Genomic DNA, 27,887 nt, shown 5'->3' with positions numbered 1-27,887 from the left:
TACGGGACGACCGTCGCAGGTGGGATGAGTGTGGAAAAGGAGTGAGCGCGCGTCGGTTAGCAGCAGCCCGCAAGTTACATTCACGGGCACCTGCATCTTTTGGGGCAGTTATTCAGCAAACGAACAGGACTAAAGGGATGAAGACTCTGACTCAATGTCCATTGGAACCCAAACAACAGTAGTAAGCAGATACTTACGTCCTTTTAGGCCATTTCGCCGCTCTTGCAGAAGCAGCACACCCCTCAGGTTGTAGGGATCGCTGTCACTTTAAGGGGGCTGAACTTTGCTCCGTTACTTCCGCCCCGAAGTGGCTTGGCGCAGTCGCGTTGGCGGGAGTAGGGCGAAGCCGGCGACGCTTTCCCCTTTACAGACGTGGTAACGCCCTGAGAGCCGCGGGCTCGCCAGGCCGTGACGTCACTTCCGGGGCGGAGGAGAGCGAGTGGTGCAGTGAGGGACAAACAAAAGGAGGGCGCCGGAGGAGCGCGGCGTCCGGCGGCGGGACTGTGTGGCGGAGGGCCGGGGCTGCCTGCCGGGCGGGTGCGAGCGGCGAGCTCAGGTGAGTGGGTCGGGTGGGGGATGAGACACGCGCTGTCACCTCACGGAACCCACCCCGACGTGGGCCCCGCCTCCGCAAGTCCTGGGCGGCACTCGCTGCCCGCGGGCGCCGGCCAGCCAGGCCTTGCGCCGCCGCTGCCCCTCGCTTCGCCCGGCCTCCCGCGGGCGCAGCTCCCGACCCCACCCTCCTGGCCATGCCGCGGCGCGCGAGCCCCCTCCCGGGCACCCTGTGCTCCACGCGCGCCTCTCACCCGAGTTTCCGCCGCGCTTCCCACATCCCACTTGCTGCGCTGGTCCCCGCAGACCCGCGCCCCTCCGCGCGCCCGTCCGCTTCCCTGTGGATCCCGCTGGGCGTTCTCTGGACAGCACCCCCAACAGCAGCTCTCCCGGTTCTCAGCCTTGGGCTTCCCGGCGCCAGTCTCTTTCCTTGGACCCCTCCCTCTTCCTGATCTGCGAGACAGTTCTCAGCCATGGGGACAGGATCACCGGCTTTAGGGACCTCGGTCTTTGGACTGGGGTTCCCCGAACGACCGGTTCTTGATGTGAAACTCAGTTGGTTCTGCCCCTGTCTTGTGCATCCACTGGCGGGAAGGAGTATCAGATCCATGAAGGTGTGGGTGAGCCGGTGGTCAGCAAAGATGCTCCCAGGCTGAAGGAACAGCTCAGAGAGCTGTTTTTTGGGTTTTGTTGTTGTTGTTATTGTTTGTATTTTGAAACAGGGTCTCACTATGTAGCCTTGGCTGTTCTTTAACTCTATGTAGACCAGGCTAGCCTCGAACTCACAGATTAGTCTGCCTCTGCCTCCTGGGTGCTGGGCCACCCAGCTCTGCTTGAGCCCTGGGTTCTTGAACCTGCTTTGGTGAGGATTCCTCCCCTTCCTTAGGACTGGAGTGAACCAAGCTGGGCTGATTCTCTTCTGATGCAATCACTGTCTTTTCTGGGAAGGACACGCGGATTGAATGAGGGATGAGTGTTAGCCTTTTCCTGATGGAAACCGGCTGACAGTGGTAGTTGTAGGGCAGCCGCTCTTACACTGCCTCCTCTTCCCCTGTCCACTAGGATACCTTTAAGAATGAGGTGTGGAAGGGGGAGAGGGTGTTCTGAGGACAGGGGACCTTGGGCGCTGAATCTTGGAGACAGAAATGAGTAGCCAGAGGCTCCAAGGTTCTTTTCTACTTTGCAAGTGTGTCAGTGGTACCTTTAACCCTGCCGTTTGTGTTCTGCCCTCTGGAGCAGGCACACCAGCAGACAGACAGACAGACAGACACTGCAGAAAGAATAGGTTGGCTGTTGGGGGTAGGAGAGTGGGAGTGTATTCAGAAGCCCAGGGATGGTGCCAGTGGGCTAGGCCATTCACGCTGTTTCCTTGATGAAGGTCATGCTCTCTGTGGCTGTCTGGAGCAGGCAAGGACAGAGGAGTAGTGCCGGAGGCTGGAGGACGACTTCCTGGAGCGTGTGTGATGGGGTCCAATGCTCCGCTTTGTTTTGAGGATGGTATACAAGAGCAGAGACCGGAGAAGCATTTGACATCCCCTCCACCACCCACCCCAAGTCAGCCTCACATATTTGTTCTCTGTGCCGAAGGCATACTTGCTAGGATGAAGTTTCCTTGCAAATTTGAGTGACCTTTGTGGATGGTGTGGGCTCCTGAGAATCATCCTAACGGGGCAGAACCCCAGCGTGCTGCCTGGAAGAGTTCCCAGCACACTCACCTGAGACTGTAAATGATTCCATGTTTTTCCGTTGAGACACCGAGGCACAGGTTGACCAGCATAACTGATAACTCAGGAGGAATAAATGCAGACATTGAATATAGACAGTAGTGGTCCTAATACAGTTCAGAGGAACGAGGAGGGAGCCTGCAGTTAGTGAGCAGGCTGCCCAGGGTACATGTCCTTCAAGAAGGGATTAGAAATGTCAGTGAGTCCAGAGTCCTACCTTAGTCATGACCGTGAAGTGGGCAAGCTACTGTCCAGCATCAGCAGTATCCCAGCCCTGTCTGAGACAGAGGGTGCGGCACAGGTGGCCTGGGTGGCCTCTGCTCCTTCCTGGCTCTGGGTGCTTTACTGCATGGTCACATGTAGGTTGCTGGGTGCTTGCCTGTCTTGTCTTCCTGTGGCTTGGAAGACTGTGTTTGACCTCATGCCCACAAGTTGACAGGTGCTCCCCAACCCCTCTTAGACCTATTTAGGTCCTGCTGTCTGCTGGTTCCTTCCTGGATAACTCCTACTAATAATTTAATTCCTTCACAGCTGGGCCACACTCCCGTCCTGGGCTGCTTTTACTGTCTTCTAAGTCTGGAGTGGCACCCACACTCCTCTCTCACACTGCCACCTTGTCTCTGGTAAGCTGTGCAGAGCACAGTGCCCCGTGGGTAGTTGAGTGCTTGCTCACTGTGGAGAGTTACGTTTGAGTGGCAATTCTTGTCTGGCCTGGCTCACCCCTTGCCACTCCTCTCTCTCTACTTCCCACCTCCAGGGTTAGTTGTGACCAAAAACTAGCTTGTAGCGTCTTGCCCACCTCTTCTCTCCTGCCAGTGAATACATGCTCTGTCTCCAGCATGGGTCATTCTTCTACTCCTCATGCCCAGGGGTCACCAGAAACCTGCTCTTCTAGGAGTCTGTACCAACCAACCCCTCAGGGCTGGGCTGGGCTGGGCTGGGTTGGGCCTGATCTCCAGCAAGGGCCAGGCCTCCAGATTGAAATTGCTGCCTTGGGGGCTCTTTGGAGACCAGGGTCTGTGCAGCAGGTGCTCCCATTGCCCTGGAGCCCCTTATAGGCCCTGGCAGTATCCCCAGGCTCTCTAAAAACAGTGGCCCGGTGAAAGTATTTCTGAAACCTACAGATATATCTATTGACTGTAGCTCTTAACTTCCTAGGGCAGCAGCAGCGTCCATGGAGCAAAAGGAATGCCAGGACCCTGTGCATCCAGACAGGGACCAGCCTCAGCACCAGCAGCCAACGCAAAGATAGCAGAGCCACCTCAGGGTAAGGCCCTCTTCAAACTTTCTATACTGCCTCTCCCAGGCAGAGAGCATGGCCCGTGCCTCCATTTTCATAGTCCTTAGTCCTATAGGATCCAGGCATCTGAGTGTTCCCTGCTTGCTCTGCCTTGGTGTTTTTGTTTTGGTAGTGGGAATTGAATCCAGGGCCTCGTACTTGTTAGAGAAGTGCTCTATCTTTAAGTGACTTCCTGGACTTCTGAGGTTGACCTTGAACTACTGATCTTCCTGCCTGCATCTCCCAGTACTGGGATTATAAGCACACACCACCAGTCTGGGGTAATGCAGTGCTGGGATAGGACCCCAGCTCTTTGTGTGCAAGGCAAGCACTGCTAGCCCTCGCCCCCAAACTTTATCCCCAGTCCTTGTTTCACTTTTATGTTCAGGTAGGGTCTTGCTAACTTGCCAGGTCAGACCTGTGAGCAGGCCCAGCTGGTGTATTCTTTGAACCCAGTGCTATTGCACTGAGCCTCTGATTGTCTTTCTCCCCACAGATCTTATTAGTGTGGATAGAACACATTTCCCAAGATGTGTTTCTTTGGACATGACCCTTTTGGTCCCAGAAGTTAGATAATTCTACAGCTGCTGCAGGACTTTGAGAACCTTGAGCATGATGGGCTGACCAGTCCTCGTGCTGATGTGGTCACATACCTGTCTGTTGGAGGTGGAGGTCCCTGCTAGGTCTTCTTTGTAGACAGTTTTTCTTTTCTTTTCTTTTTTTTTTTCTGCTTTTTGAGGCAAGGTGTTTGTATAGCTCAGACTTGGTAGGTAGCTGAGGATGGTCTCCTGCCTCCTGAGTGCCAGGATTACAGACCTGTTTTGCACAATTAATAAAAACCCAGAGACATAAATTGTTCAACCTGAAGGTTGCAAGTTCCAGGACAGCCAGGGCTACATAGAGAGACGTGGTCTCAAAAATAGCAACAAAAGCAAAAAGCAACTGAAAATAGGGTGCAGGGAGTTCATTGATGTTGTTAGCATAAAGATCAGATTCCTAGCAGTCCTCCCAAACAGGTGGTGATGACAGTAACATGTCCCTCCCTTTAGAACCTTTTCGAGAACTTAGCAGAGTGTGTCTCAGAAAGTATTCTGTGTCAGTGTGTGTATTAGGGATCAAACCTGGGTCTTCTGCAAGAGAAACAAGTGCACCATGGCATATTGCGGCCAGGGCCAGAGGTGCAGAAAGTGATGGTGCAGCCCATCAACCTCATCTTCAGATACTTGCAGAACAGGTCTGGGATTCAGGTCTGGCTGTATGAGCAAGTGAATATGCGGATAAAGGTTGTATTATTGGCTTTGATGAGTACATGAACCTCGTATTAGATGATGCAGAAGAGATTCATTCTAAAACAAAGTCAAGGAAACAATTGGGTCAGATCATGCTGAAAGGAGATAATATTACGCTGCTCCAAAGTGTTTCCAACTAGAGACCTTCAGGCGCTTGAGAAGTTGAAGAGGAAGTGCAGTGTTTTTAAAGGTGTCTTCTGTTAGGAGCATAGTCCAAAACATTTATTCATGTTGTTTTAGTGGCCCTTATGTTATTATCAGGTGACAGTAAATTCTGTGAGATTGTTTTTATTACAGAGAGAGAGAGAGAGAAAGAGAGAGAGAGAGAAACAAGTGATCCTAACTCCTGAGCCATCTCTTTGGCCCCAATTCCATTCTTTTACCTCAGACTCTAGAGGGCTGGATTTGTAGATGTGCTCCATCATATTGTTTAGATTTTAATGTCATAGAAGGTGAAATCCTCGCCCCATCTTCAGAAACTGGGATAAATGGGAGAGACCCCCACTACATCTCCTCTCTGGTGCCTACTTCATCAAAGTCAGGTCACTTTGGAGCTGCCTGCTTTAGCTCTCTTGTTTCTTGGAAGAGAAGCCGGCGTCTAGAGCCCTTTCACAGGACAGATGCAGACAGGCTGCTGAGCCTGGCAGACAGAAAGCACATTCCTGCTGCAGCACCCCTGGGGCCCTGCTCTGGCCCTGCTGGCTGTGTGGCTTCTTGACTTGAGAGAGGAAGGTGGAAAAGGCCTGCTGTGTGGTGCTGTTGTACTCTTTTGTTTATGGGAACAAGGTCAGCAGTGACTCCCTGCCCTGTGGGAGCTTCCTGTTGGTTGTTGAGGAACTCTTTCCCAGGAGAGGGGAGGCTGTGCTGGGCAGTGGGAAGTGCCTGTGTGAGATGGGAATTCCTTCTCTGCTTGGAAACAGTGTGCAGATGAGCCGACACATGCTGGCCTGAGGTTTGCCCTGCCAGTTTCTGCTTCTGCTACCTGCTTGAGCTGGGGCCCATGTGCAGGTTGGGGAGAAGTGTAACATTTGAGTGGAATTGGGTTGCTAGATGTGCCTGTCTCCCCATACAGACGCTTGAGTCATGAGTTAGCCATGACTCTATCCTTACAGTACTCAAACCACTTTTGTCCTGGTTGCAGAGCCTTCCTTCCAGACATAAATCCCAAGAGTTGGAAGGGAAGGGGTAAGGGTTCCCAGTGTCTAGGTCTGGAGATCCTCTGTTTTTGAAATGGGATCTCATGTAGCGTAGCCCAGGCTGGCCTTGAACTCCTGCTCTTCCTGCCTCTACCACCCAAGTGCTACGATTACAGGTGTGTACCTCCATACCCAGCATCAGCAGGGATTTTATAGTGGGGCACGTCAAGCCTGGCAGCTGGAGTATGTGGGGTGCTGTTTGGCAGGTTCTGAGTTCCTTGTCAAGCTCCTGGTGCCCATTTGACCTGAGGGTTTTCCTAGGTCCTCCCCAGCCTTGCACTCCATTTCCTCCACTACGCTCCCCTTGTAATTGCCCTGCTTCTCAGAGAGACATGAGCTGGGCCCTGAGGAGCTGGTGGCTCAGCTTCCCCCACCTTCCCAATCCCTGATCCTCCATGAACATCCTTAGTGCTAGGAAGTCTACCAGGTCTCTGCATTCGCTCCCACCCCAGCCTGCGTGCTAACCAGACCAGGCTCAAAGGGACGTGGTCACGTGTGCCTGAAGTTGTGTAAGTGGCAGCACAGCACCAGGACTGAAACTGAAGTCAGTGGCATGCTGACCCATGCTCCGTCTACTCCACCTTGCCACTGCGTCTCTGCCTCTTTACTCCGAGGGCTCTTTCCGTGTCTGGCCCTGACCCCAACCTGAGCATACACACGGCAGAAGCTCCCTGGGTGCTCAGGCTTGGTGAAGCCTGAAGACTATGCTGGGGACACTGACCAGAAAGGCACCCGTAGCTCCAGCTCAGTCTCCATCTTTGGTAAATGAAGCCAGGGGAGTGGAGTAGAGCTCCCTCCAAAACCAAGGTGGATATTTATGTTTTAGTGTTTCCGTCTGTCAGTCTGTCGGATCTGTCTTGTGTGTGTGTGTGTGTGTGTGTGTGTGTGTGTGAGTGATGGACTTCACCTTCCTTCTCTTGTGAAAGAGTCATGGGATGGATGTTTCTGGAAGGGCTGTGACCCCACCGCAGATGTTCTGGGCTCTCCAGGTGTGTTTCAGCTACACCTCTGCTTTGCAGGAAGTTCTCTTTTGTCTCTTGAGGGCTTGAAATCTCAAAATTAAATTATTTGTTGCATTCTAGCCACATGCATGGTGTGACATTCCTCCAGTGTAAAAGTGACTGTAAAACTCCATGGTTTCACAAGCTACCCCAATGCAGAGGTGCAGCTGTCAAACCTGTGCCCTCTGTGACAGTCAGCATGACAGTTGTGCTGCCCAGCAGCCCAGGTGGTGTGGCAGAATCCTGGCATCAACTGGCTGCCTTCCTGACTTCTGATTTGGGGCAAGACAGCTTGCCTTCGTTGGGTCCCCTTCGCCGCCTGGGCAAGGCCAGCCCCCCCCCCCCCCCGTTCCCCTGGATCTACAGCAGATTGTCTGCAACTGGGGCTTACACCTCCATTTCTTAACACAGCGGGTGTTCATGGCAGGTCATGGCCAGTCTTCAAGGCTGTTTTGGCCCCAGGTACTCATACCCAAAACTGGGCTCCAGTATTTCCTTAGCACCTGAAATAGTAGAGGCTTCTGAGTATGACCTGCCAGGGGTACTTGCAGAGGCCTGTGGATGCAGTGAGGCCCAGGAGACCTGTTGTCTTAGGGAGTGCTTGGCATAGAGGCAAGTCATATCTGGGTCTATCTTCCCTCCAGGTCCTATAACATCAAGTCACATCAGCTCTCTGGACCTCCCTCCATGTTATAAAGGGATTTTTCAGGCCTTCTGTTCTGAGAGCAACAGCAATAGTGACATGCACCTGTAGTCCAGGAGGAGTTCATGAGTTCACCAGTTCAAAGGTAGCCTGGGCAGCATCCCAAAGAACCCCCATAGTAACTCTAGTAAACATTTTTACTGCATAGGCATGACCCAGAAGCTTTTTGGGGACCACTTTATTCACTTCTCACTACAACCTTCCAAGGAAATAGACATTATAGCCCATTTTACGGATGAGGTGGAATTCTTTTTCCAAGTCACTCACTGGTGGGACTGGAAGCCACCGAGTCATTTGCCTGGCTGTTGTTGAAAGCTAAGGTGCAAGAAGTGCTGGGCACAGAGGAGGGCAGGCGGTTGCTCTAATCCTCACCTGCTGCACTGTATACTGAATTCTGGTGGCCAGTAGGGGTAGTTCAGGAGGTGGCCCTCTCCTGTCACCCTTTATCAGAATGCAAGCCACACCCCTAGAGGTTTGCAGAGGACAGACCTGTTTGGGAAGCCCTGCCTTAAAGTGAGAGCAGTTCAGATACTTCTAACCCTATTGTTCTAGCCTGCTGTCTTTCCTAGGCTGTTTCTCAAGAAGTGGGGGAGTGCCCTCCTGTGCAGGGTAAGTCCCACAGTCTTTGACTCATTCCAGTTGGATGTGGGGTCTGGCCAGGATGGGGGGCTGTGTAGCACAGGAGCGGGAGACCTCATCGCCTAGCATGCGACATGAGGAAGCATAAACCCTGGGGCAGATTCACAGGCCTGAGTCCATGGGTACAGCCAGCCACTCAGTGTCTGACAGGCCCTCTGAGGACCAGCCCTTCCCCCTCCCTGGGAGCATTTTGGAGGGACAGTGGCCCATCTGTGCTGCAGGGAGGGGTGCCAGCCTCCCTCTGCCTACAGGGAAGTTTTCTCTTCGGCTCTGTTTGTGTTCAACAAAAGGCTCTTTGTGCTCTGCAGGCTTGCCAGCTCCTGAGGGCCTGCTGCCCAGGTGTAGGAGCTGCCTGAATCTCTGCAAGGTCTGGGCATATTTGGGGTCTCTTTCCAAATGGAAGGGGCAGCATATAGTATCTCGTGTGTGTGTGTGTGTGTGTGTGTGTGTGTGAGAAGCATCAACAGGAAATTAGGTACATCATAGTGCACTGTTGTAGTTCAGCCGCTCAGGTAGCTGAGGCAGGAGGATCGTCCATACAAGGGCTTTGGGGCCAGTCTAGGCAGCATAGACTCCTTGAGGAAAAGGAAGAGGTGTGAGGGTGAGAAGTGAGGAACAGGGGAAGAAGGATGGGAAATGGGCCCGATGCCTGAGGGCCAGCTCTCTGGGCCTTTCCTGGGTCCTAGAACCAACAAGGCACTCCATTCTCACCTAGACTGAACTAGCAGAACTATGTGAAGTTCTGTAGGGATGGCAGGTTGGGTTGTGGGCCCATGTTCTCTCACCTGTGCCAGGTTTTAAACAGGTGCAGCGTACTATCTTGTCTTTAGTTACCACTGTGGTGCTCTGGACAGCCGTGGTCCTCCTCAGTTCCCACAGTGGTGCTCTGGACAGCCGTGGTCCTCCTCAGTTCCCACAGTGGTGCTCCGAATGTGGTCCCACCTTACAGTTGAGACAGCAGAGGGGACATGGCTAAATGGCTCTCCCCTCTCCGAGTTCTTCCTGCCCTGTGTGTTGCCCCTTAGAGTGAGGGCTGCGGTGGCTGTGGTGTGTCACAGGGTGGTGGGGCACAGGACTGACTTTTCCTCACTCGGTAGTATCCTATCCTTGTTAGTTCAGTTATAGTCTCCAGCAGGCACCCAAGGCTAAAGGCAACTTGTTCCTAAGTGTGTTTCCTACTTACAAATACAACATATTTAAATAGTAAAATGTGAAAGAGACAACCTTCCCCACCCTCTGACTTAAACTCATACATGCCATCATGAAGGTTTTTTGTTTGTTTTTTTAAACTGATGAACAGTTTTCAAATAAGAACAGGTATGTGGTAGGTTGCCACACATGCAGGCATCCCTATGCTCTTGAGTGGTTCTCAATCTTTCTAATGCTGTGACCCTTTAATACAGTTTTTCTTGTGGTGACCCAACCATAAAATTATTCCATTTCTACTTCATAACTGTAGTTTTACTACTGTTATGAACTGTAATATAAATACGATATGCAGGATATCTGATTTGTGACCCCTGGCATAGGGTTATTTGCCCTCCAAAGGGGTTGTGACTCATAGCCTGAGAACCCCTGCTTTAGTGGATATTTTGAGCAAGGGTGCCTCTAAGCCTGACACTTGAACTCATTCCTTGGTTGCTGCATGGTGGATGAAGGCTGACTCCCTCGAGTTGTTCTCTGATCTCCACTGCACTGGGTATGTGCTCTTGCATATGCGCGGCTGCACACACACATTCAATAAATGTAATTAGTTAATTACAACAAGAAAGTTTGGACAACTCATTTTTGAGTCATCTTCTAGCTGCAGAGCTTTTTTTAAAATAAACTCTGTGCTCTCTCTCTCCCCCCTCCCCCTTTCCTCCCTTCTCCCTTCCCCTTCTCTCTCTCTTTAAGACTCTAAGATAGGGTTTCTCTGTGTAGCCCTGACTATCCTGGAACTCACTCTGTAGACCAGGCTGGCTTTGAACTCACAGAGATCCACTTGCCTCTGCCTCCCTAATGCTGGGATTAAAGATGTGTTCTACCACCATCCTGCTAAATTCAATCTTCTCTCTCTTTTTTTCCAAGACAGGGTTTCTTTATGTAGCCTAGGCTGTCCTGAAACTCACTCTGTAGACCAGGATGGCCTTGAACTCAGAAATCTGCCTGCTTCTGCCTTCTAAAGGTGTGTGCCACTACACTTGCCTCTTGCCTTTCTCAAAATAAATAAATAAAAAACAAAATTTGCTCGCTTGCTTATTTATTTATTTATTTATCTAGTTTTTTGAGACAAGGTTTCTCTGTGTAACAGTCCTGGCTGTCTTGGAACTCGCTCTGTAGACCAAGCTGGCCTCAAACTTAGAGATCTACCTACCTCTTGCCTCCTGAGTGCTAGGGTTAGAGGCATGTGCCAGGACCGGTGAACTTTTTTTGTTTTTATTATATGATGCATGTAACAAAATCCTTATTTTCACTCGGGTATAGGCTGGTGGCTCAGGTCAGGGTGTTGGACAGGCAGGGTTGAGGTGGTAGTAACTCAGGTTGGGTATTGGACAGGCAGTGGTGTGGACTGGTGACTCATGTTGGGTGTTGGACAGGCGGGGTGGGTGGTGGTGGCTCACATCAGGGTGTTGGACTGGCGAGGTTGAGGTGGTAGTGACTCAGGCTGAGTGTTGGACAGGCAGTGGTGTGGACTGGTGGCTCGTGTTGGGTGTTGGACAGGCGGGGTGGGTGGTGGTGGCTGCATTCCTTTCTGTACCGTACTCACACCTCTATCTCAGAAAAATTCATCTTGCAAACTGGAAACTGTCCCCAGTAGACACCCCCACTCCCTGGGAGACTCGTTTCTTTTTTAATTTGACCTCTTGGTACTGTTGTTGGCATCACCCGACAGCAATAACCCTGTCCTCCTAACTGGATGCTTTTGGGGATCACACCTCTCATGTCCTTGTCAGCAAGTTCTTTTTTAGGCTAGTATCTCTGGGACATTGCACACAGGCTTGTGAAGAGGGAGCATTCCTGTTTCAGAGTTACAACACGTATATTTGGGCTAAATTATGTGCGTTGGGCCACAAGATTGTTTCGTGCTAGAGGTAAATTTGAACTCATTTGTCTCCATCTGCCTGCCACCTAGGAGAGAGCAGTGGCTGTCTGGGTGACTTATTTTGACCCTTCTGCTCCCACGTGTAGCTTGTTTAGAATACATTCTGTGAGTCTGAGGGTGGGGCAGGATCTGGCATGGATGGGGCTGCCCTGAGTTAAGCTCAGGACAGTGTCCTTGGGCAGAGAGAGTCCAGGCTGGAAGCAGGGGCTGTGTTCATCTCTGTGGTAACCTGCACAGCGACTGCTGCAGCCTGCTGGACCTTCACAGTGTGTGGATGGGGAAAGGACCAGCCCTTGGGGAAGCACCTTTTATAGAATGAATAGCTTAGGCACATAGGAAAGTGGCAAAAGTCAGTCTTCTTTGCCATGTGGGTCCTAGAGACTGACAGAAGGACAGATGGACAGAGCACAGTAAAGTGCAGACAGTCAGATATGGGAGCGTCAGCCATGACAGCGTTACTGCTGCAGTTCAAGAGAAGAATGAGGCCAGAAATTATGTCAGCTTCAAGTTTCCCATGATTAGAGCCTATTCCTTCTAACAACAGCAATAAATTCCAGTGAGTTAAAGACCTGAAGCAAGGAGCTGGAGAGATGGCTCAGAGGTTAAGAGCACAGGCTGCTTACTCTTCCAGAAGACCCGAGTTCAGTCTCCTGTAATCACATGGTGGCGCACAGTCAGCTGTAACGGGTTCTGATTCTCTCATCTGGTGTGCATGAAGACAGACCACTCATCTACATAAAATACGTGAATAAGTAAATCTTGAAAGAAAGAAAGAAAGAAAGAAAGAAAGAAAGAAAGAAAGAAAGAAAGAAAGGAAGGAAGAAAAAGAAAACCTGAAGCAAAGCTTGGAAGTGCTGAGGGAGGCAGCTTAGCAGCAGGCTGCTCACCTAGCCCGTGTGAGCTCTGGGTCCAGCTCCCAGTACCAGAGACACAGCCTCTGTTTTGTTGATTACTTCCCAGGTCAGGTGGCTTACAGCTGCCAGTAACTCCAGTCTCCTCTTCTGCCTTCCTCCTCTATCTCTGCAGTGGAATAAGAGTAGCCCCCATAGGCCTGGTGGTGATGGTGCATGCCTTAATCCCAGCACCTGGGAGGCAGAAGCATACGGATCTCAGTTCTGAGTTCAGTGCCAGTCTGGTCTACAGAGTGAGTTCCAAGACAGTCGGGTCTCGAAAAACAAAAAACAGAAAGGTTACAACATGGTGAACCCTGAGGAGTTCCAGTTAAGGAAGCAATAGCATAATGCTAGCAGGGCAGTGCTGCGTGACCTCCAGAGAGACTCGGAACACCATGAACATCAGGTTCATGGAGATGGATAGACACAGTAGCTGCCAGTGTCTGGGGGACTGGAGGGGTTAGTGACTCATGATCAGAGTTTCTGTTTTGCAAGATGAAGAGGCTGTGCCAGCAGACGGTGGGGACAGCTGAGCCACTGCTCTACTGCATGGCACCACTGGCCAGACACAGGCATGGGACAGTGGCTACATTTGTGGTAGTTGTATCTTTTCACCTCCCAAAGCCAGCTGAGAGAAGCCATGGGCACCACAGTGGGTTCTGGGCTGGGCTCCATCACCAGCCTCTGCGTGGAGAGCTGCTTCCAGTGTGGGTGCTTACTCATCTGGCTCCCTGGGCTGTTGGAGGGTACTGCACCTCACCACTCCCTATAGCTCCAGTCCCTCCCTGAGGCAGGAAGTAGGAGGGGCCACCCCTTGCTGGCCCTACCCAAGCCACATCCACCTGAAACTGCTTGCCTACCACACCCAGGTCCACGCCCATCCTGGCCCACTCCCACCCTGTCTCTTTTTAAGAGTGCTGTGGGTATGGACTGCTGTGCATACATCTGGCCTGGCCCAGGGGTATAGGGCGGTAGCTGATCATGCCAGCTCAAACTGCAGAAGGAAAACGACTGCCTGTAGGAGGTAACCCTCTACACAGGCTCTAGTTCTGTGTAGGCTAGCCTACACTCTAGCCTAAGGTGGGGGGCACTTTGGATGTGTTCTTACCCCCACAGAGCCTGGCCAAGGGCTGAATTGGATCCAGGATGTGCCTTGAGGTGGGGGGAGGGGCAGGTGGATGAGCATGAATTGGATTGGGGTGTCTCCTTCCTCAGGCAGCTTGCTGGTCTGACCTCTCAGAGCCTAGGCTGCCTCACCTACATCTGGAGCCTTACTACTACCTTGCTGGGCAACACAGGTGAGCTTGTCTTTCATAAGAAGCCTGGATATTCCCTATGAACTGACAGGCCCAACTTTTTATCAGAAATCAAAGGAAGTATTATGGAATGGAAACCACAGCCAGAAGCTGCTCCTACCACAAATCGCTGGCTCTCTGTCCCTACCGGTCTCCTGGATGAGTGGCACAGGGTGCATCACTCCCTCAAGCCCTCAGTCTTTACCCCTCCCATTCTCCAATCTTTTGCTGCCCTGGATGAGGCCTTGGAGCCAGAAAAGGTACCCTGTGTGGTTCCCAGCTGGAGGTCAGCAGTGTGATTCAGCCGCCCTCCCCAGCCTACCCCGTGCCCTTCTCTCCCAGGAGTGTGGGTGGTGTAAAAAGCCAGCTGGTCATTAGAGGGCTAGGGCCTTCCTGTGGGTTAGGCACTCATCCTGGCCCAAGAGTCTAGGCCTCACCAGGAGAACTGTCTCTGAGTGGCTGCTGGTATTGTCTGCTGGCCCTGAGGTGACCTAAACAATGGGAACCCGGTGGGGGGGACATGACCAGACACCTTTGAAGGTTTCTTCAACACCATGTGTGTCACGCACTTTCTGTATGTGGGGCCCTAGGCAAGAGGAGAGCAAGTTCCATAGAACCATGAAGCCTAAGCTCAGCCAGGAGAAATGCCCTATGTTATGCTTGGTAAAAAAAACTCCACTGGGCTGATGTTTACCTCCTTGAAACTCTACTTTCCCCATCAGTGGAATGGGCTAAAGAGGACAGGGCACAGAGATTCAGCCAGAGCCCATGTAGGAGGAACCTTCTTTGTACTGTAGCTATTGCTACCTCTACTAAGGGCCCCAATGCCTTCATCCTCAGGTGCCCTCAAAAGATTGGCGGGGAGCACTTGGCATTTGTGGAGAGGATTCAGAAGATTGAAGGATTTGTTACAGCTGTCATGATCAGCGTCAGTATGAAAATACAGTAGCTTGGATTCCTCCCCAGGGTGTCTCCTCTTCCGAGAGAATGAAACGGACCTAACAGTTTTTAAAATTGGTGTGAGGTCTAAGATTCTAAGATGTAGATTCTGATCAAGAAAATATGGTGTTAAGTAAAAGCACAATTTTTAAAAAGTAATTTTTTATTAGATTTTTTAAAAATATCAATCCAAGTTCCCACTCCTTCCCTCTTCCCATTCCCTCCACATACCCTCCCACCCCACCCCCATCCAATCCTCAGGCTAAGGCACACTGCTTTGTGGAAGGTGCAAGGCTCTTCCTACTATATCTAGGCTGAACAAGGTATCCATCCTAAGAGAACAGGTTCCCAAAAAGCTAGTACAAGCTGTAGGGATAAATCCTGGTGCCATTGCCAGTGGCCCCTCAGTCTGCCCCAGACATGCAACCCACACTCAGAGGGACTAGTTTGGTCCTATGCTTGTTCCTTCCCAGTCTAGCTAGAGTTGGTGAGCTCCCATTAGCTCAGGTAAACTGTTTCATTGGATGTACTCATCATGGTCTTGACCTCTTTGCTCATAGTCTCACTCCTCCCACTCTTCAGCTGGACTTTGGGAGCTCAGTTCAGTCTCTGACGTGAGTTTCTGCCTCTGTTTCCATCAGTTGCTGGATGAAGGTTCAATGGTGACATTCAAGATATTCATCAGTCTGACTACAGGGCAAGGACAGTTAGGGCACCCTCTCCTCTATTGCTTAGGGTCTTAGGTGGGGTCATCCTTGTGGATTCCTGGGACTTTCTCTAGAGCCAGGTTTCTGCTAACCCTATAATGGCTCCCTCAGTCAAGATATCTCTTTCCTTGCTCTCATCTCTGTCTTTCCTCCATCTCAACTATCCCATTCTCTCAAGTTCTCCTCAACCCTTCCCTTCTCCCCTCCTCTTCTCCTTTCATCCTCCCTTCTCCCCCCACCCTCATACTCCCAATTTTGTCAGGCGATCTTGACTGTTTCCAATTCCCAGGTAGATCTATGTATGTTTTTCTTTGGGTTCACCTAATTAGCTTCTCTAGGATCATGAACTATATATAGGCTCAATGTCCTTTGTTTATAAGAGTGAGTGCATGCCATATTTATTCATCTTTTTGGGTTTGGGTTACTTCACTCAGGATAGTGTTTTCTAATTCTATCCATTTGCATGCAAAATTCAAGATGTCATTGTTTTTTACCGCTGAGTAGCACTCTAATGTGTAAATGTGCCACATTTTCTTTATCCATTCTTCAGTTGAGGGGCATCTATGCTATGAACATCGTTGAACAAATGCTTTTGTAGTATGATTGAGCAATTTTGGGTATATGCCCAAGAATTGTATTGCTGGATCCTGAGGTAGGTTGATTCCCAATTTTCTGAGAAACCGCGATACTGATTTCCAAAGTGGTTGTACAAGTTTGCATCGAACCAGCAATGGATGAGTGTTTCCCTTCCTCCACATCCTCTCCAGCATAGGCTATCATTGGTGTTTTTATCTTAGCCATTCTGACAGGTGTAAGATGGTATCTCAGAGTTGTTTTGATTTGCATTTCCCTGATGGTTATGGTTGTTGAACATTTCCTTAAGTATCTTTTGGTCATTTGAGATTCTTCTGTTGAGAGTTCTCTATTTAGTTCTATACCCCATTTTTTAATTGGGTTATTTAGAATTTTAATGTCTAACTTTTAAAGTTCTTTATATATTTTGTCTGATGTGGGATTGGTGAAGATCTTTTCCCATTCAGTAGGCTGCCTTTTTGTCTTATTGACTGTGTGTCCTTTGCTTTGCAGAAGCTTCTCAGTTTCAGGAGGTCCCATTAATATATTATTGTTCTCAGTGTCTGTGCTACTGGGGTTATATTTAGGAAGTGGTCTCCTGTGCCCATGCATTGCAGGCTACTTCCCACTTTCTCTTCTGTCAGGTTCAGTGTAGTCAGATTTATATTGAGGTCTTTAATTCATTTGGACTTGAATTTTGTGCATGGGGATAGATATGAATCTATTTTCATTCTACATGTTGACATCCAGTTATGCCAGCACCATTTGTTGAAGATACTTTTTTCCATCGTATAATTTTAGCTTCTTTGTCAAAAATCAGGTGTTCATAGGTGTGTGGATTAATATCCGGGTCTTTAATTCAATTCCATTGGTCAACGTCTCTGTTTTTATACCAATACCAAGCTGTTTTCATTACTGTAGCTGTATAATAGAGCTTTATGTCAGGGATGGTAATGCCTCCGGAAGTTCCTTTATTGTGCAGGATTGTTTTGGCTATCCTGGGTTTTTTGTTTTTCCATATGAAGTTAATTATTGTTCTTTTGAGGTCTGTGAAGAATTGTGTTGGGATTTTGATGGGAATACATTGAATCTATATATTGTTTTTGGTAAGATTGCCATTATTACTATATTGATCCTGCCTATCCAAGAGCATGGGAGATCTTTCCATTTTCTGGTATCTTCTTCAGTTTCTTTCTTCAAAGACTTAAAGTTCTTGTCAAATAGGTCTTTCACTTGTTTGGTTAGTGTTACTCCGAGATATTTCATGTTGTTTGTGGCTATGGTGAAGGTGATGTTTCTCTGATTTGCCTCTCTGCTTCTGTATCATTTGTGTCCAGGAGGGCTGCTGATTGTAAAAGCACAATTTTACATTTTTAGAATGTGGGTGGTGGTATAGCTCTTGAATAGCATGCAGGAAGTTGTGGGTTTGGTCCTTTACAACTCCTACCCTGGGTGTGGTGGCTTAGGGAGTAGACAGGATCAGAAATTCAAGGTCATCATTGGCTATGTACTGGGTGAGTCTGAGGCCAGCATAAGGCTATATAAGACCATGTCTCACATAAATCCAAACCAGAAGTCAGGGGGGTTATCAGTCAGTGTGTGTGCACAGAGTACAGTCCGGCGACCGAGCGAGCAGGGCCTTTTCTTCCCATCTCATGCTTTTTATATTTTTTCAGATGCCCCCTGGTGAACTTCCAGGGGTAGATACTTCTTTTGCCCCACTCATTGCAGTTCTGTAGACCAGAGTAAGCTCAGACTCCTTGCCAAGGACTTCCCTTCCAGCCATGTTTGTGGCACAGGCTGGGTCTCCCTAAAGCAGCTTCTGGTCCAGCATTTCCCGACAGACTAACCGCTTGAGTCAGAGAAACCATTGTTAGAGTCCCAGGCTGCCTGAATCCAACCAGATGGAGCTCTCAGGGAGACCTCCCTTCACCTGCTGTTTACAGCTCCCTTCCCCACACCACAGATTATCCACAGGAAGTTACACACCACCTCCCATGTGCATGCCCCCTCCAGAGTCCCTCATAGACCTACTGTCTGTCTGCACAGTCCTTTCTACACCTGCTGGGTACAAACTTGCAGATGTGTCTTGGTTCCTTTGTTTCAAGACAGTCTCACTGTGTAGCCCTGGCTGGCCTAGGACTCACTATGTAGACCAGGCTGGCCTCAAACTCACAGAGATCTGCCTGCTTTGGAATTAAGGATATATATCACCACACCTGACTACATTTTTTAAGCTTCAAGGTTTATTTTATAAGACTGAGTTCTTGTGGGTTGGAGAGATGGATCAGTAGTTAAGAATGCTGGCTGCAGTTGGGTAGGTGGTGGCCATGGCACATGCCTTACATCACAGCACTGATCCGAGTGGTCTACAGAACAGCCAAGACATTACACAGAGAAACCCTGTCTCGAAAAACAAGAAAACAGCCTCCTCCACCGCCCGCCCCACATACACAAATGAATGAGTTCTTTTTGGTAAGCTTCCTCTGCCATCCTCACTGCAGAAATCTCTCCAGATCACTGCTGCAGCTTCATGGGGCTGGTTTCCAGACTTAGAGGGTTTGGGGGTTTGTTCTGTTTTGACAGGATTTCTCTGTATAGCCCTGGCTGTTCTAGAACTAGCTTTGTAGACCAGGCTGGCCTTGAACTCACCGAGATCCTCCTGCCTCTGTTTCTCAAATGCTAGGATTAAAGGTGTGTGCTACCACCGCTGAGTTCCAGTGGTGGACTATTTATATTCCTCCTTCGTCCCTGGGGTTCAGAATCGTGACTCTGCCTTGTGATAACTCCATATGGGTCCCTTTCAGGTTAAACCATGATCCCGGTGACGGAGCTCCGCTACTTTGCGGACACGCAGCCAGCTTACCGGATCCTGAAGCCATGGTGGGATGTGTTCACTGACTACATCTCCATCGTCATGCTGATGATTGCTGTCTTTGGGGGGACGCTGCAAGTCACCCAGGATAAAATGATCTGCCTGCCTTGTAAGTGGGTCACCAAAGACTCCTGCAATGACTCCTTTCGAGGCTGGGTGGCCTCCAGCTCGGAGCCCACTTATCCCAACTCCACAGTCGCGCCGACTCCCGACACAGGCCCCACAGGGATCAGGTACGACTTAGACCGCCACCAGTACAACTACGTGGATGCTGTGTGCTATGAGAACCGCCTACACTGGTTTGCCAAGTACTTCCCCTACCTCGTGCTCCTGCACACCCTCATCTTCCTGGCCTGTAGCAACTTCTGGTTCAAGTTTCCACGCACCAGTTCAAAGTTGGAGCACTTTGTGTCTATCCTGCTAAAGTGCTTTGATTCGCCATGGACCACAAGGGCCCTGTCAGAGACGGTGGTGGAGGAGAGTGACCCCAAGCCCACATTCAGCAAGATGAATGGTTCCATGGACAAGAAGTCATCCACAGTCAGTGAGGATGTGGAGGCCACTGTGCCCATGCTGCAGCGGACCAAGTCACGGATTGAGCAGGGCATTGTGGACCGATCAGAGACAGGAGTGCTGGACAAGAAGGAAGGGGAGCAGGCAAAGGCACTGTTTGAGAAGGTGAAGAAGTTTCGGACCCACGTGGAGGAGGGGGACATCGTGTACCGCCTCTATATGCGGCAGACCATCATCAAGGTGATCAAGTTCATCCTCATCATCTGCTACACTGTCTACTATGTGCACAATATCAAGTTCGATGTGGACTGCACCGTGGACATCGAGAGCCTGACCGGTTACCGTACCTACCGGTGTGCCCACCCTCTGGCCACACTCTTTAAGATCTTGGCATCCTTCTACATCAGCTTGGTCATCTTCTACGGTCTCATCTGCATGTACACACTGTGGTGGATGTTGCGGCGCTCCCTCAAGAAGTACTCGTTTGAGTCCATTCGAGAGGAGAGCAGCTACAGCGACATCCCAGATGTCAAGAACGACTTCGCCTTCATGCTGCACCTCATTGACCAATATGACCCGCTCTACTCAAAGCGCTTTGCTGTCTTCCTGTCTGAAGTGAGCGAGAACAAGCTGCGACAGCTTAACCTCAACAACGAATGGACGCTGGAGAAGCTGCGCCAGCGGCTCACCAAAAACGCCCAGGACAAGCTGGAGCTACACCTGTTCATGCTCAGTGGCATCCCCGACACTGTGTTTGACCTGGTTGAGCTAGAGGTCCTGAAGCTGGAACTGATCCCTGATGTGACCATCCCACCCAGCATTGCCCAGCTCACAGGTCTTAAGGAACTGTGGCTGTACCACACAGCAGCCAAGATCGAGGCTCCTGCTCTGGCCTTCCTGCGTGAGAACCTACGCGCACTGCACATCAAGTTCACCGACATCAAGGAGATCCCACTGTGGATCTACAGCCTGAAAACTCTGGAGGAGCTGCACTTGACGGGCAACCTGAGTGCAGAGAACAACCGCTACATTGTCATCGATGGGCTTCGGGAGCTCAAGCGCCTCAAGGTGCTGCGGCTCAAAAGCAACCTGAGCAAGCTACCACAGGTGGTCACGGATGTGGGCGTGCACCTGCAGAAGCTTTCCATCAACAACGAGGGCACCAAGCTCATTGTCCTCAACAGCCTCAAGAAGATGGTGAACCTGACGGAGCTGGAACTGATTCGCTGTGACCTGGAGCGCATTCCTCACTCCATCTTCAGCCTCCACAACCTGCAGGAGATTGACCTAAAGGACAACAACCTCAAGACCATTGAGGAGATCATTAGCTTCCAGCATCTGCATCGCCTCACCTGCCTTAAGCTGTGGTACAACCACATCGCCTACATCCCCATCCAGATCGGCAACCTCACCAACCTCGAGCGCCTCTACCTGAACCGCAACAAGATCGAGAAGATTCCTACCCAGCTCTTCTACTGCCGCAAGCTGCGCTACCTGGACCTCAGCCACAACAACCTGACCTTCCTTCCTGCTGACATCGGCCTCCTGCAGAACCTTCAGAACCTGGCTGTCACGGCCAATAGGGTGAGTGGCCTGCCACAGGGTGACCGGCTAGGTGCTCAGAGAACTAGTGTCTCAGGACAGTCGATGCTTCTGGGGTTGAGGTCCTCACTTGTTTCTAGAAACATGGGTGCTTGTTCAGGAGCCAGACTGCCAGGCCTCATTGTAGATCTGCTAAATCAGAGTCATATAAGCTTAGAGTTCTGCCCCGATTGTGGTGTGGTCAGGTAGGGCCTGTGTTTCAGGAGAGTGTGTCACATAGGAATCCCAAGACCAAGGTTTTCTTGGAGTGGGATGGTGGGAGGTAGGTCTTAACGTGCAGTTTGTGGTATCTGTCTCCCTCAGCTTGACTCCAACAAGATTTTGTGGCTAGGGGTCAGCCTGGGTTCCCTCCGTGGGTGGCTTTGCTGGCTGAGGTGAAGCCAGCTGTCTTTAGCTCCAACATTACTCACATCCTTCTCCTTTCTGCATTGGGGTGGTGGAGGTAAAAGTTGGGCTTAGATGGAGCAGCTTGTCCCCTACCTGCTTTTCTAGAGAAGAAATTGTGCAAATCATTGGGGCCTAGCATTGTGGGAAGCAAATGCTCTTGAAACTGTAGGTGGCCCCTGTGTACCAACTCTTTGTATGACTGGAAAGCCCCACCAAAAGGTAATGGACCAGTTAGATTGGGGTTAAAGGCAGGGCACTTCTGTAACTTGTGGTCTGACCTCTTAGGGGAAACCAAGCTGTAGCCACTGGATGTTGGGTGAGAGATTCCTTGTACTCAGGGCCTTCAGGATGTCTTCCTGTAAAAGATGGGGAGCCTAAGGCTAGGGATCAGGAGACTGAGAACTGATTCAGCTACCACCTCAGTGCCTCCATTACAACTGGTCCTTTAAGTGAGTTCTGCTGGCTCTAGTGTGGGGTTGTGACCTTGAGCAGGTGTGACAGTGCAGCCTTCTGCTCCCAGGAGCTCTGTCTACCAGCCGCAGCCGCAGCCGCAGACGTAGAGGACAGTAGATCTAGTCAGGACTCACCCCTGCACGGCACAGACTGCTGATAGATTAGGTCCTCCTCATCCTCCATGTCAGAGGTATTGGACCATCTTTATTTCCCTACCCCAGCTATGGCTTATATATATTGGAGAGTCAAGGATGATAGCCCACCTCTGGTTGTTTTCACTATAGTAAGACCCATTGAAAAGAGGAATTAGAGATTCATGAAGGGGGGGAGGGCAAAAACAGAAACAAAACAAAAACCAAACAGGCCAATCCCTTCTTTAATGTGGGGGGGAGCAGGGTACCAAGTGGCTCCCTGTGGCATAATGTTGGAGTCTGGTTATTCCAGGACTTTGGGGTGGACTCTCTATCCCTCACTCTGAAGTGCCTGCTGGGCCAGACTCCTACAGGAAGGTGTGGGCCAGCTTTCAGCCTTGTCTTGTCTCGACCCCTGCCCCCAGATTCTCACGCTAGGCTTGCCTGTTAGTGTCGTGCCTATTAGCTGAAGTCACCCCTTAGGAAAGGAGCTGGCGGAGGCATGTTGTCCTGTACTAGAGGAAGGAGACCCTCTGACACCCTGCTTAGCACATTGCTTAATCTGTCCTCACCCCCGGGAGTACCCAGAGGGAGGCCTTTTATAGGAAAAAATGTGCTTGGACCAATTACAGGCAGGCAGGGTCCTCCTGGACTTGAGACTACAGTCGGGTCGGCAGTGAGGTGGAAGGCTCGGATTGGACAAGGCTGCTAGGGACAGGAGGAAGAGTGAGTCCTCTGTTGGGGTGGGGGTGTGAGGAGGGTCTCAGGACCCGAGAGGAACGACTGAATATGCGTCCTGTGTTGGACCCTGAGTGAATTGTCCTGAGACTTTTGGAGCCATCCTTGCTGTGCTCCTGTGAGGTGAAAAGTAAGGTCAGGTTGGGCACATGGCTCCATGTCCATGGGGAGTCAGTGAAAGGACAGATGTGAATCTGGCTTGTGACTGGGCAGCAGGGCAGGGGCTGGCTTATGTGAGCTCAGAGTAGTGCCTTTCCACAAGCGTAGTCAGGAGGGTTGAGGAGCCGTGCAGGAGGGCGCAGACCAAGTGGACCTGAGGTCATTTCTACGCTAACCAAGGAGCCACTGAGGTCTCTGAAAAGGCAGGATAGATGGGATTCAGCGTGATTGGAAAGAACTTTAAGCCTTCAGTGAACTAGGGACAGCTCTGAAGGTTAGGTGTGGCCTTGGCCAAGCTACCAAAAGTACCTGCACTTTTCTCTGAGGCCTGAAGAGTGCTTGATGGCAGAGTGGTAGTGGTGGGGTTCTGGGGAGGGGACTTTGAAGAAGGGATCTCTGGAAGCACCGACTAACTCTGATGGTCCTGTCTGTACCACTCACCGGCCAGAACCATTTCTACTGCCCTTGACTGTATCATTAGAGGAGGTCACAGGATGTGTGTGGTGGTGGTGGTGATGGGGGCAGGAAGGCACTGTGGCTATTCTGGGAAGGCTTTGGTCCCTGGGTCCTGCAGGGCCCACTTCCCATCTACCCTTGACTTTCGTATCCCTGCACTTCAGATCCTTACCCCATCCCTGACCCTGGCCATAGAAGAGGAAGGTCTGGATACCCAGGTCAGACATTTCATTGAATAAGTCACTGTAACCCCCCCATTATGGTGACTCTGAGGCTGTGGCCACACTCATTTTCCTGCCGAGAAAACTGAATTGTTTATTAGGAACCCAAACCTCAGAGGTTTAGCTCCAAAACTGAGAAACTGTCCTGAGTTAGGAATGCTGGAGGTGTGAAGTATTTCTAGTTCAAGCTTTATGTTCAAAAATGGGGAAACTGGGCCAGGTAGCGGTGGCACACGCCTTTAATACCAACACTACCTACCAGTAGAGGTAGGCAGATAAATCTTTGTGAGTTTGAAGTCAGGTTGGTCTACAGAGTGAGTTCCAGGACAGCTGGGCTACACAGAGAAACCCTGCCTCGAAAAACTAAAAATCAGCCAACCAAACAACAACAAAAAGAATGGGGAAACTGAGGCTCAAGAGAGCAAGAGGTTTCCCTGCTGCTATAGCATAACAGAGCGTTGTATTTGACAAAATGAGAATGTGGTTCCTGTGTGAGTGGTGGCAAAAAGCAAAGCTTGTGTCCTCTCACAAAAATGGCCATGCAACCTCTGACAGGGTAGGATATGTGTCACAGTGGTGAAGTCCCTGAGAGCGGGGAGTCCCTGCTTGGGAGTAAGGCCTACCTCCCCACCTGCCCATTCAGTCAGGTGTGGTAAGGACCCTTGTCTCTAGCTGATTGCCACAGAAGGGCAGGGGAGAGACTGGCATTCCTTAGGCTCTTCCTGCATGCCCAGGACACCTGGGATGGCTCTAATGTTGCTCTGTGGTTTGCCCCTTGCTCAGCCATTGCTGTGTATAGTCAATAGCTTTGCTATTTTTTTTTTTAAGATTTATTTATTTAAGGGACTGGAGAGATGACTCAGTGGTTAAGAGCACTGGCTGCTCTTCCAGAGGTCCTGAGTTCAATTTCCAACAACCACATGGTGGCTCACAGCCATTTACAATGAGATCTGGTGCCCTCTTCTGGCGTGCAGGTATACATGGAGGCAGAATGTTGTATACATAATAAATAAATAAATCATTATGTATACAGTGTTCTGCCTGCATAGCCTACAGGCCAGAGGAGAGCATCAGATCTCATTACAGATGGTTGTGAGCCACCATGTGGTTGCTGGGAATTGAACTCAGGACCTCTGGAAGAACAGCCTGTGTTCTTTACCGCAGAGCCATCTCTCCAGTCCCAGCATCGCTATTGTACCAGGTTCAAATCATGGCACCACCTCTTACCTGCTAAACTTCAGGACAAGTTCTTCTCATCAGTCTTCTGTTGTCTGTGTATAAAATAGAGACATTCACAGAGCATTTACTGGTGGTTTGGATACTGAGTGGGAAAGCAGTGCCTGTGCTGAGAGCTAGAGATGCTCAGAGGTTAGGAGTGTTTGAGAGAACATGAGTTCAGTTCCCAGCGTCCGCATCAGACAACTCAACCCCCCCCCCCCCCGTAACTACAGTTCTAGGGAACCCAGCACCCTATTCTGATCTTCTCAGGCACCGTCCAGTGTAAATAATTTTTTTTTTAAGGGTGGGGTGGTGACTGGAGAGATAGCTCAGAGGTTAAGAGCACTGACTGCCCTTCCTGAGGTCATGAGTTCAGTTCCCAGCACCCATATCACGGTGGCTCACAACCATCTATACTGAGATCTGGTGCCCTCTTCTGGCCTGCACAGGCACTAAGTATGCACATGGGTATACATATATGCATACATGCAGGCAAGGACTCAAACACATAAAAATAAGTATATCTTAGAATAGAAAGATGGCTCTGATGTTAAGAGCACTTGATGCTCTTCAGAGGACACAAATTCAATTCTCAGCACCCACATGATGGCTAATAACTGTTTTTAACTCCAAATCCAGGAGACCTGATGCCCTCTTCTGGCTCCTGTGGTTACTGCACTCATGTGGTATACAGACATACATGCTGGGAAAGCAGCCACACACATGAAAACAAATTTTAAAAAGATAGCTTAGTGAGAACAGCATCTTCTATTAAACCTGATACCCTGAACTTGATCCCAGGGATCCACACAGTGGGAAAGAGAACTAACTCCCACAAGTGTCTACACACACACACACACACCCCAAACAAAAAGAAGGAAATCTTTAAAAAAACAAAACAGTGTCTGTGCTGAGTGAGCCCATATTGTGGTAAGCTGCAAACAGGAAGTGCCAAATGCTCACTAGTGGGCCCCTGCACTCCCATTACCCTGGGACCTGGCAGGTAAGGATGATTCAGGTGATGTCTTGGGAGAAGCAGTGGTCTAGCTGGGACTCTAATGGCCCTGAGATGTGAAGGTGAGTGGGGTAGGCAGTAGCTGCCTGCTTGATATGCCTGGCTAGACCTACCCTGCACACTTAGAGCCCGCAGTTCAGGAGATGACAGGCAAAAGGATTAACATTATAAATGTGGTAGGACCCAGGAAGTCAGGATAGCTTCTTGGAGGAAGTCACTGCAAAGATAATGCCTATGTATGGGTAGCTAGCTGTTGACCAGGTTTGTGTGTGGAAAGCCCACAGGCACTGTCCAGCCATACACCTCACCCTTGGCCCTTTGCTCCCTCCTGCAGATCGAGGCGCTCCCCCCAGAACTCTTCCAGTGCCGGAAGTTGCGGGCTCTACACCTGGGCAACAATGTACTGCAGTCGCTGCCCTCGAGAGTGGGTGAGCTGACCAACCTGACGCAGATTGAGCTTCGGGGCAACCGGCTGGAGTGCCTACCCGTGGAGCTGGGCGAGTGCCCACTGCTCAAACGCAGTGGCCTGGTGGTGGAGGAGGACTTGTTCAGCACGCTGCCGCCAGAGGTGAAGGACCGGCTCTGGAGAGCTGATAAGGAACAGGCCTGAGCAGAGCCTGGAGGAGCAGCAAGGACCCTCAGCGTGCCCTCAGGCCAAGTGGGCAGTTCAGTTCTCCCAGGACTGCTGGACAGCCAGTCGGGTCCATCCAGGTTCAGCCAGGCAGAACCTGGGCCAGGCATAAGCTGGGCCAGGGCAGAAGACAGGAACTGAGGGGCTGGCCCCTTTTCTCTCTCTGGGACTCATACACCCAGGGCAGACACTTACTGGAGACCGGAAACTCTGAGACTAGTCTCCGAGTACAGTATTGGACAATCAGGGTCTTCACCCTGGAGGCCATCTCTGCCTTAGGGGCTGAGCTGGCACCAGAGGCCCAGGGACAGTAACTTAGATTTGGGTATTTATTTTTGCCACTTCCCCTCTCTGCCCTCCAGATAACTTATACATTCCCAAGAAGGTCTGGCTCCGGGAAGTTTTTAAGAGACCTGGCAGTGTTTGCCTTTCTTTTCAGGTGATGCTGACAGAAACAATGCCCACCCAGACTTGGGTAGAGCCAACCGCAGGACGGTCACCTTATTGGCACTGGGCTAGGATCTGGCAGCACAGCTTGTGGGAGACCAGGTGGAAGGGTCAGGCCTGGGGCTTGCCCCATCAGTTTTTGAAGCAATTTTAGGGTTTTTGTTGTTGCTGTTTTGGTTTTTTTTTTAAGCTTTGAAAATGATGGTTTGGGTATTAAAAAAAAAAAACTAAAAATAAAAAAAAGACACTAAAGGCCAGTGAGTTGAAGTCTCAGGATGGGTGGTATTTCCCCTTGAGCAAAGCAGCAAGACATTGAAGGAAACTTCCTGTCCCTGTGGTGTGGGCCAGGATGTTTTCCTGTCTGTCCTGACCTTGGTCCAGCGGAGCTGTTTGTTCTCTTCTCCTGGGCAGGCAGGGCTTTTATTTTTGTTTGCTTTTAGGGTTTTTTTTTTTTTCTGTGTGTGTGTCTTGTTATTTTTCTACTCCTCCATGGGTCTTGGCAGACACCGTTTTCATTACTGTCAGCCAAAAGGAAGGCTCTGGAACTGCCAAGAAGGGAGGAGACTTGGGCTGGCTGATCCCCAGGGGACCGGTGCTCCATCCCTTCCTCCCCACCCCCATGATGCCACTCATGCACAGTGTTAAGGAGCAGCTGCTTCCCCCAGACCCTGTCCCCACCTCGTGTGTCGTGGGTTTGCTCAGTGCCACCGCTCACCTGTGCTGCTGCTTACATTGGCTGTCACCATCTGGTCCTTCATGACAAACAGACATTTAGAGGCAGATTGGGTGCAGAGAGGTTACCTCTGGGAGGGCAGCTTCCCCAGTTTTGGGTTGCAGGCCAGTTTCCATACTGGGCACCTGGTTTGCACACAGTACAGTTAGCACCTAGTGGCCGTAAGCCACTCAGCTTTAGATCAATCACTAAGGTCCCCACTTTAGAAGGGTCCTTGTCTTAGATCAATCACGTGGACACTAAGGCACGTTTTAGCGTCTCTTGTCTTAACAATTATGTCTGTCTCTGCCCCTTTGTGTTTTCTGCGTCGTGTCATTGGATGTAACCCTTGGAAATACTGCACACTAGCCTCTGACAACCATGAAGCAATCCGTTACACGTGGGTCTGACTTGTGGACTCGGTTCAAATATCAAATAAATCTATAACAAAGTT

General features: G+C 50.4%; 1 protein-coding gene, 1 long non-coding RNA gene and 1 pseudogene across 3 annotated transcripts in view; 2 read left to right on the top strand and 1 right to left on the bottom strand.

Moving 5' to 3' along the window:
- The window catches only part of LOC125398898 (uncharacterized), a 12,888-nt gene extending 11,959 nt beyond the window's left edge, over window positions 1–929 (bottom strand). The window contains exons 1-2 of the long non-coding RNA XR_007231548.3: window positions 807–929; window positions 198–526 (exon numbers count right to left, since the gene is read on the bottom strand). This is a non-coding gene — a long non-coding RNA (uncharacterized LOC125398898). The remainder of the gene's footprint in view (window positions 1–197; window positions 527–806) is intronic.
- Lrrc8a (leucine rich repeat containing 8 VRAC subunit A) lies at window positions 421–27,887 on the top strand. 2 transcript variants are annotated; one of them, XM_085681414.2, is made up of 5 exons: window positions 1,030–1,166; window positions 2,808–2,899; window positions 3,435–3,543; window positions 18,683–20,847; window positions 25,978–27,887. In XM_085681414.2, exons 4-5 carry the CDS (start codon window positions 18,691–18,693, stop codon window positions 26,251–26,253), a joined length of 2,433 nt encoding a protein of 810 aa, XP_085537540.1. In that variant the 5' UTR covers window positions 1,030–1,166; window positions 2,808–2,899; window positions 3,435–3,543; window positions 18,683–18,690; the 3' UTR covers window positions 26,254–27,887. The 2 variants fall into 2 exon arrangements, with proteins under 2 accessions (XP_048287908.1, XP_085537540.1); XM_048431951.3 differs by lacking the exons at window positions 1,030–1,166; window positions 2,808–2,899 and adding an exon at window positions 421–556.
- Window positions 3,560–7,121, top strand: LOC125398897 (small nuclear ribonucleoprotein E pseudogene; annotated as a pseudogene).

Source organism: Myodes glareolus, chromosome 21 (assembly GCF_982192425.1).
Source record: "Myodes glareolus chromosome 21, mMyoGla1.1, whole genome shotgun sequence".
In the NCBI taxonomy this organism is placed as follows: Eukaryota; Metazoa; Chordata; class Mammalia; order Rodentia; family Cricetidae; genus Myodes; species Myodes glareolus.
Note: the sequence above shows the minus strand (reverse complement) of the source record. Positions and strands in the feature narration are given on the sequence as shown.

Coding starts and splice junctions, on each gene's coding strand:
- Lrrc8a (XM_048431951.3), top strand. CDS start 18,691: ATGATCCCGGTGACGGAGCTCCGCTACTTTGCGGACACGCAGCCAGCT. Junction 20,848..25,977: donor TGGCTGTCACGGCCAATAGG/GTGAGTGGCCTG, acceptor TCCCTCCTGCAG/ATCGAGGCGCTCCCCCCAGA.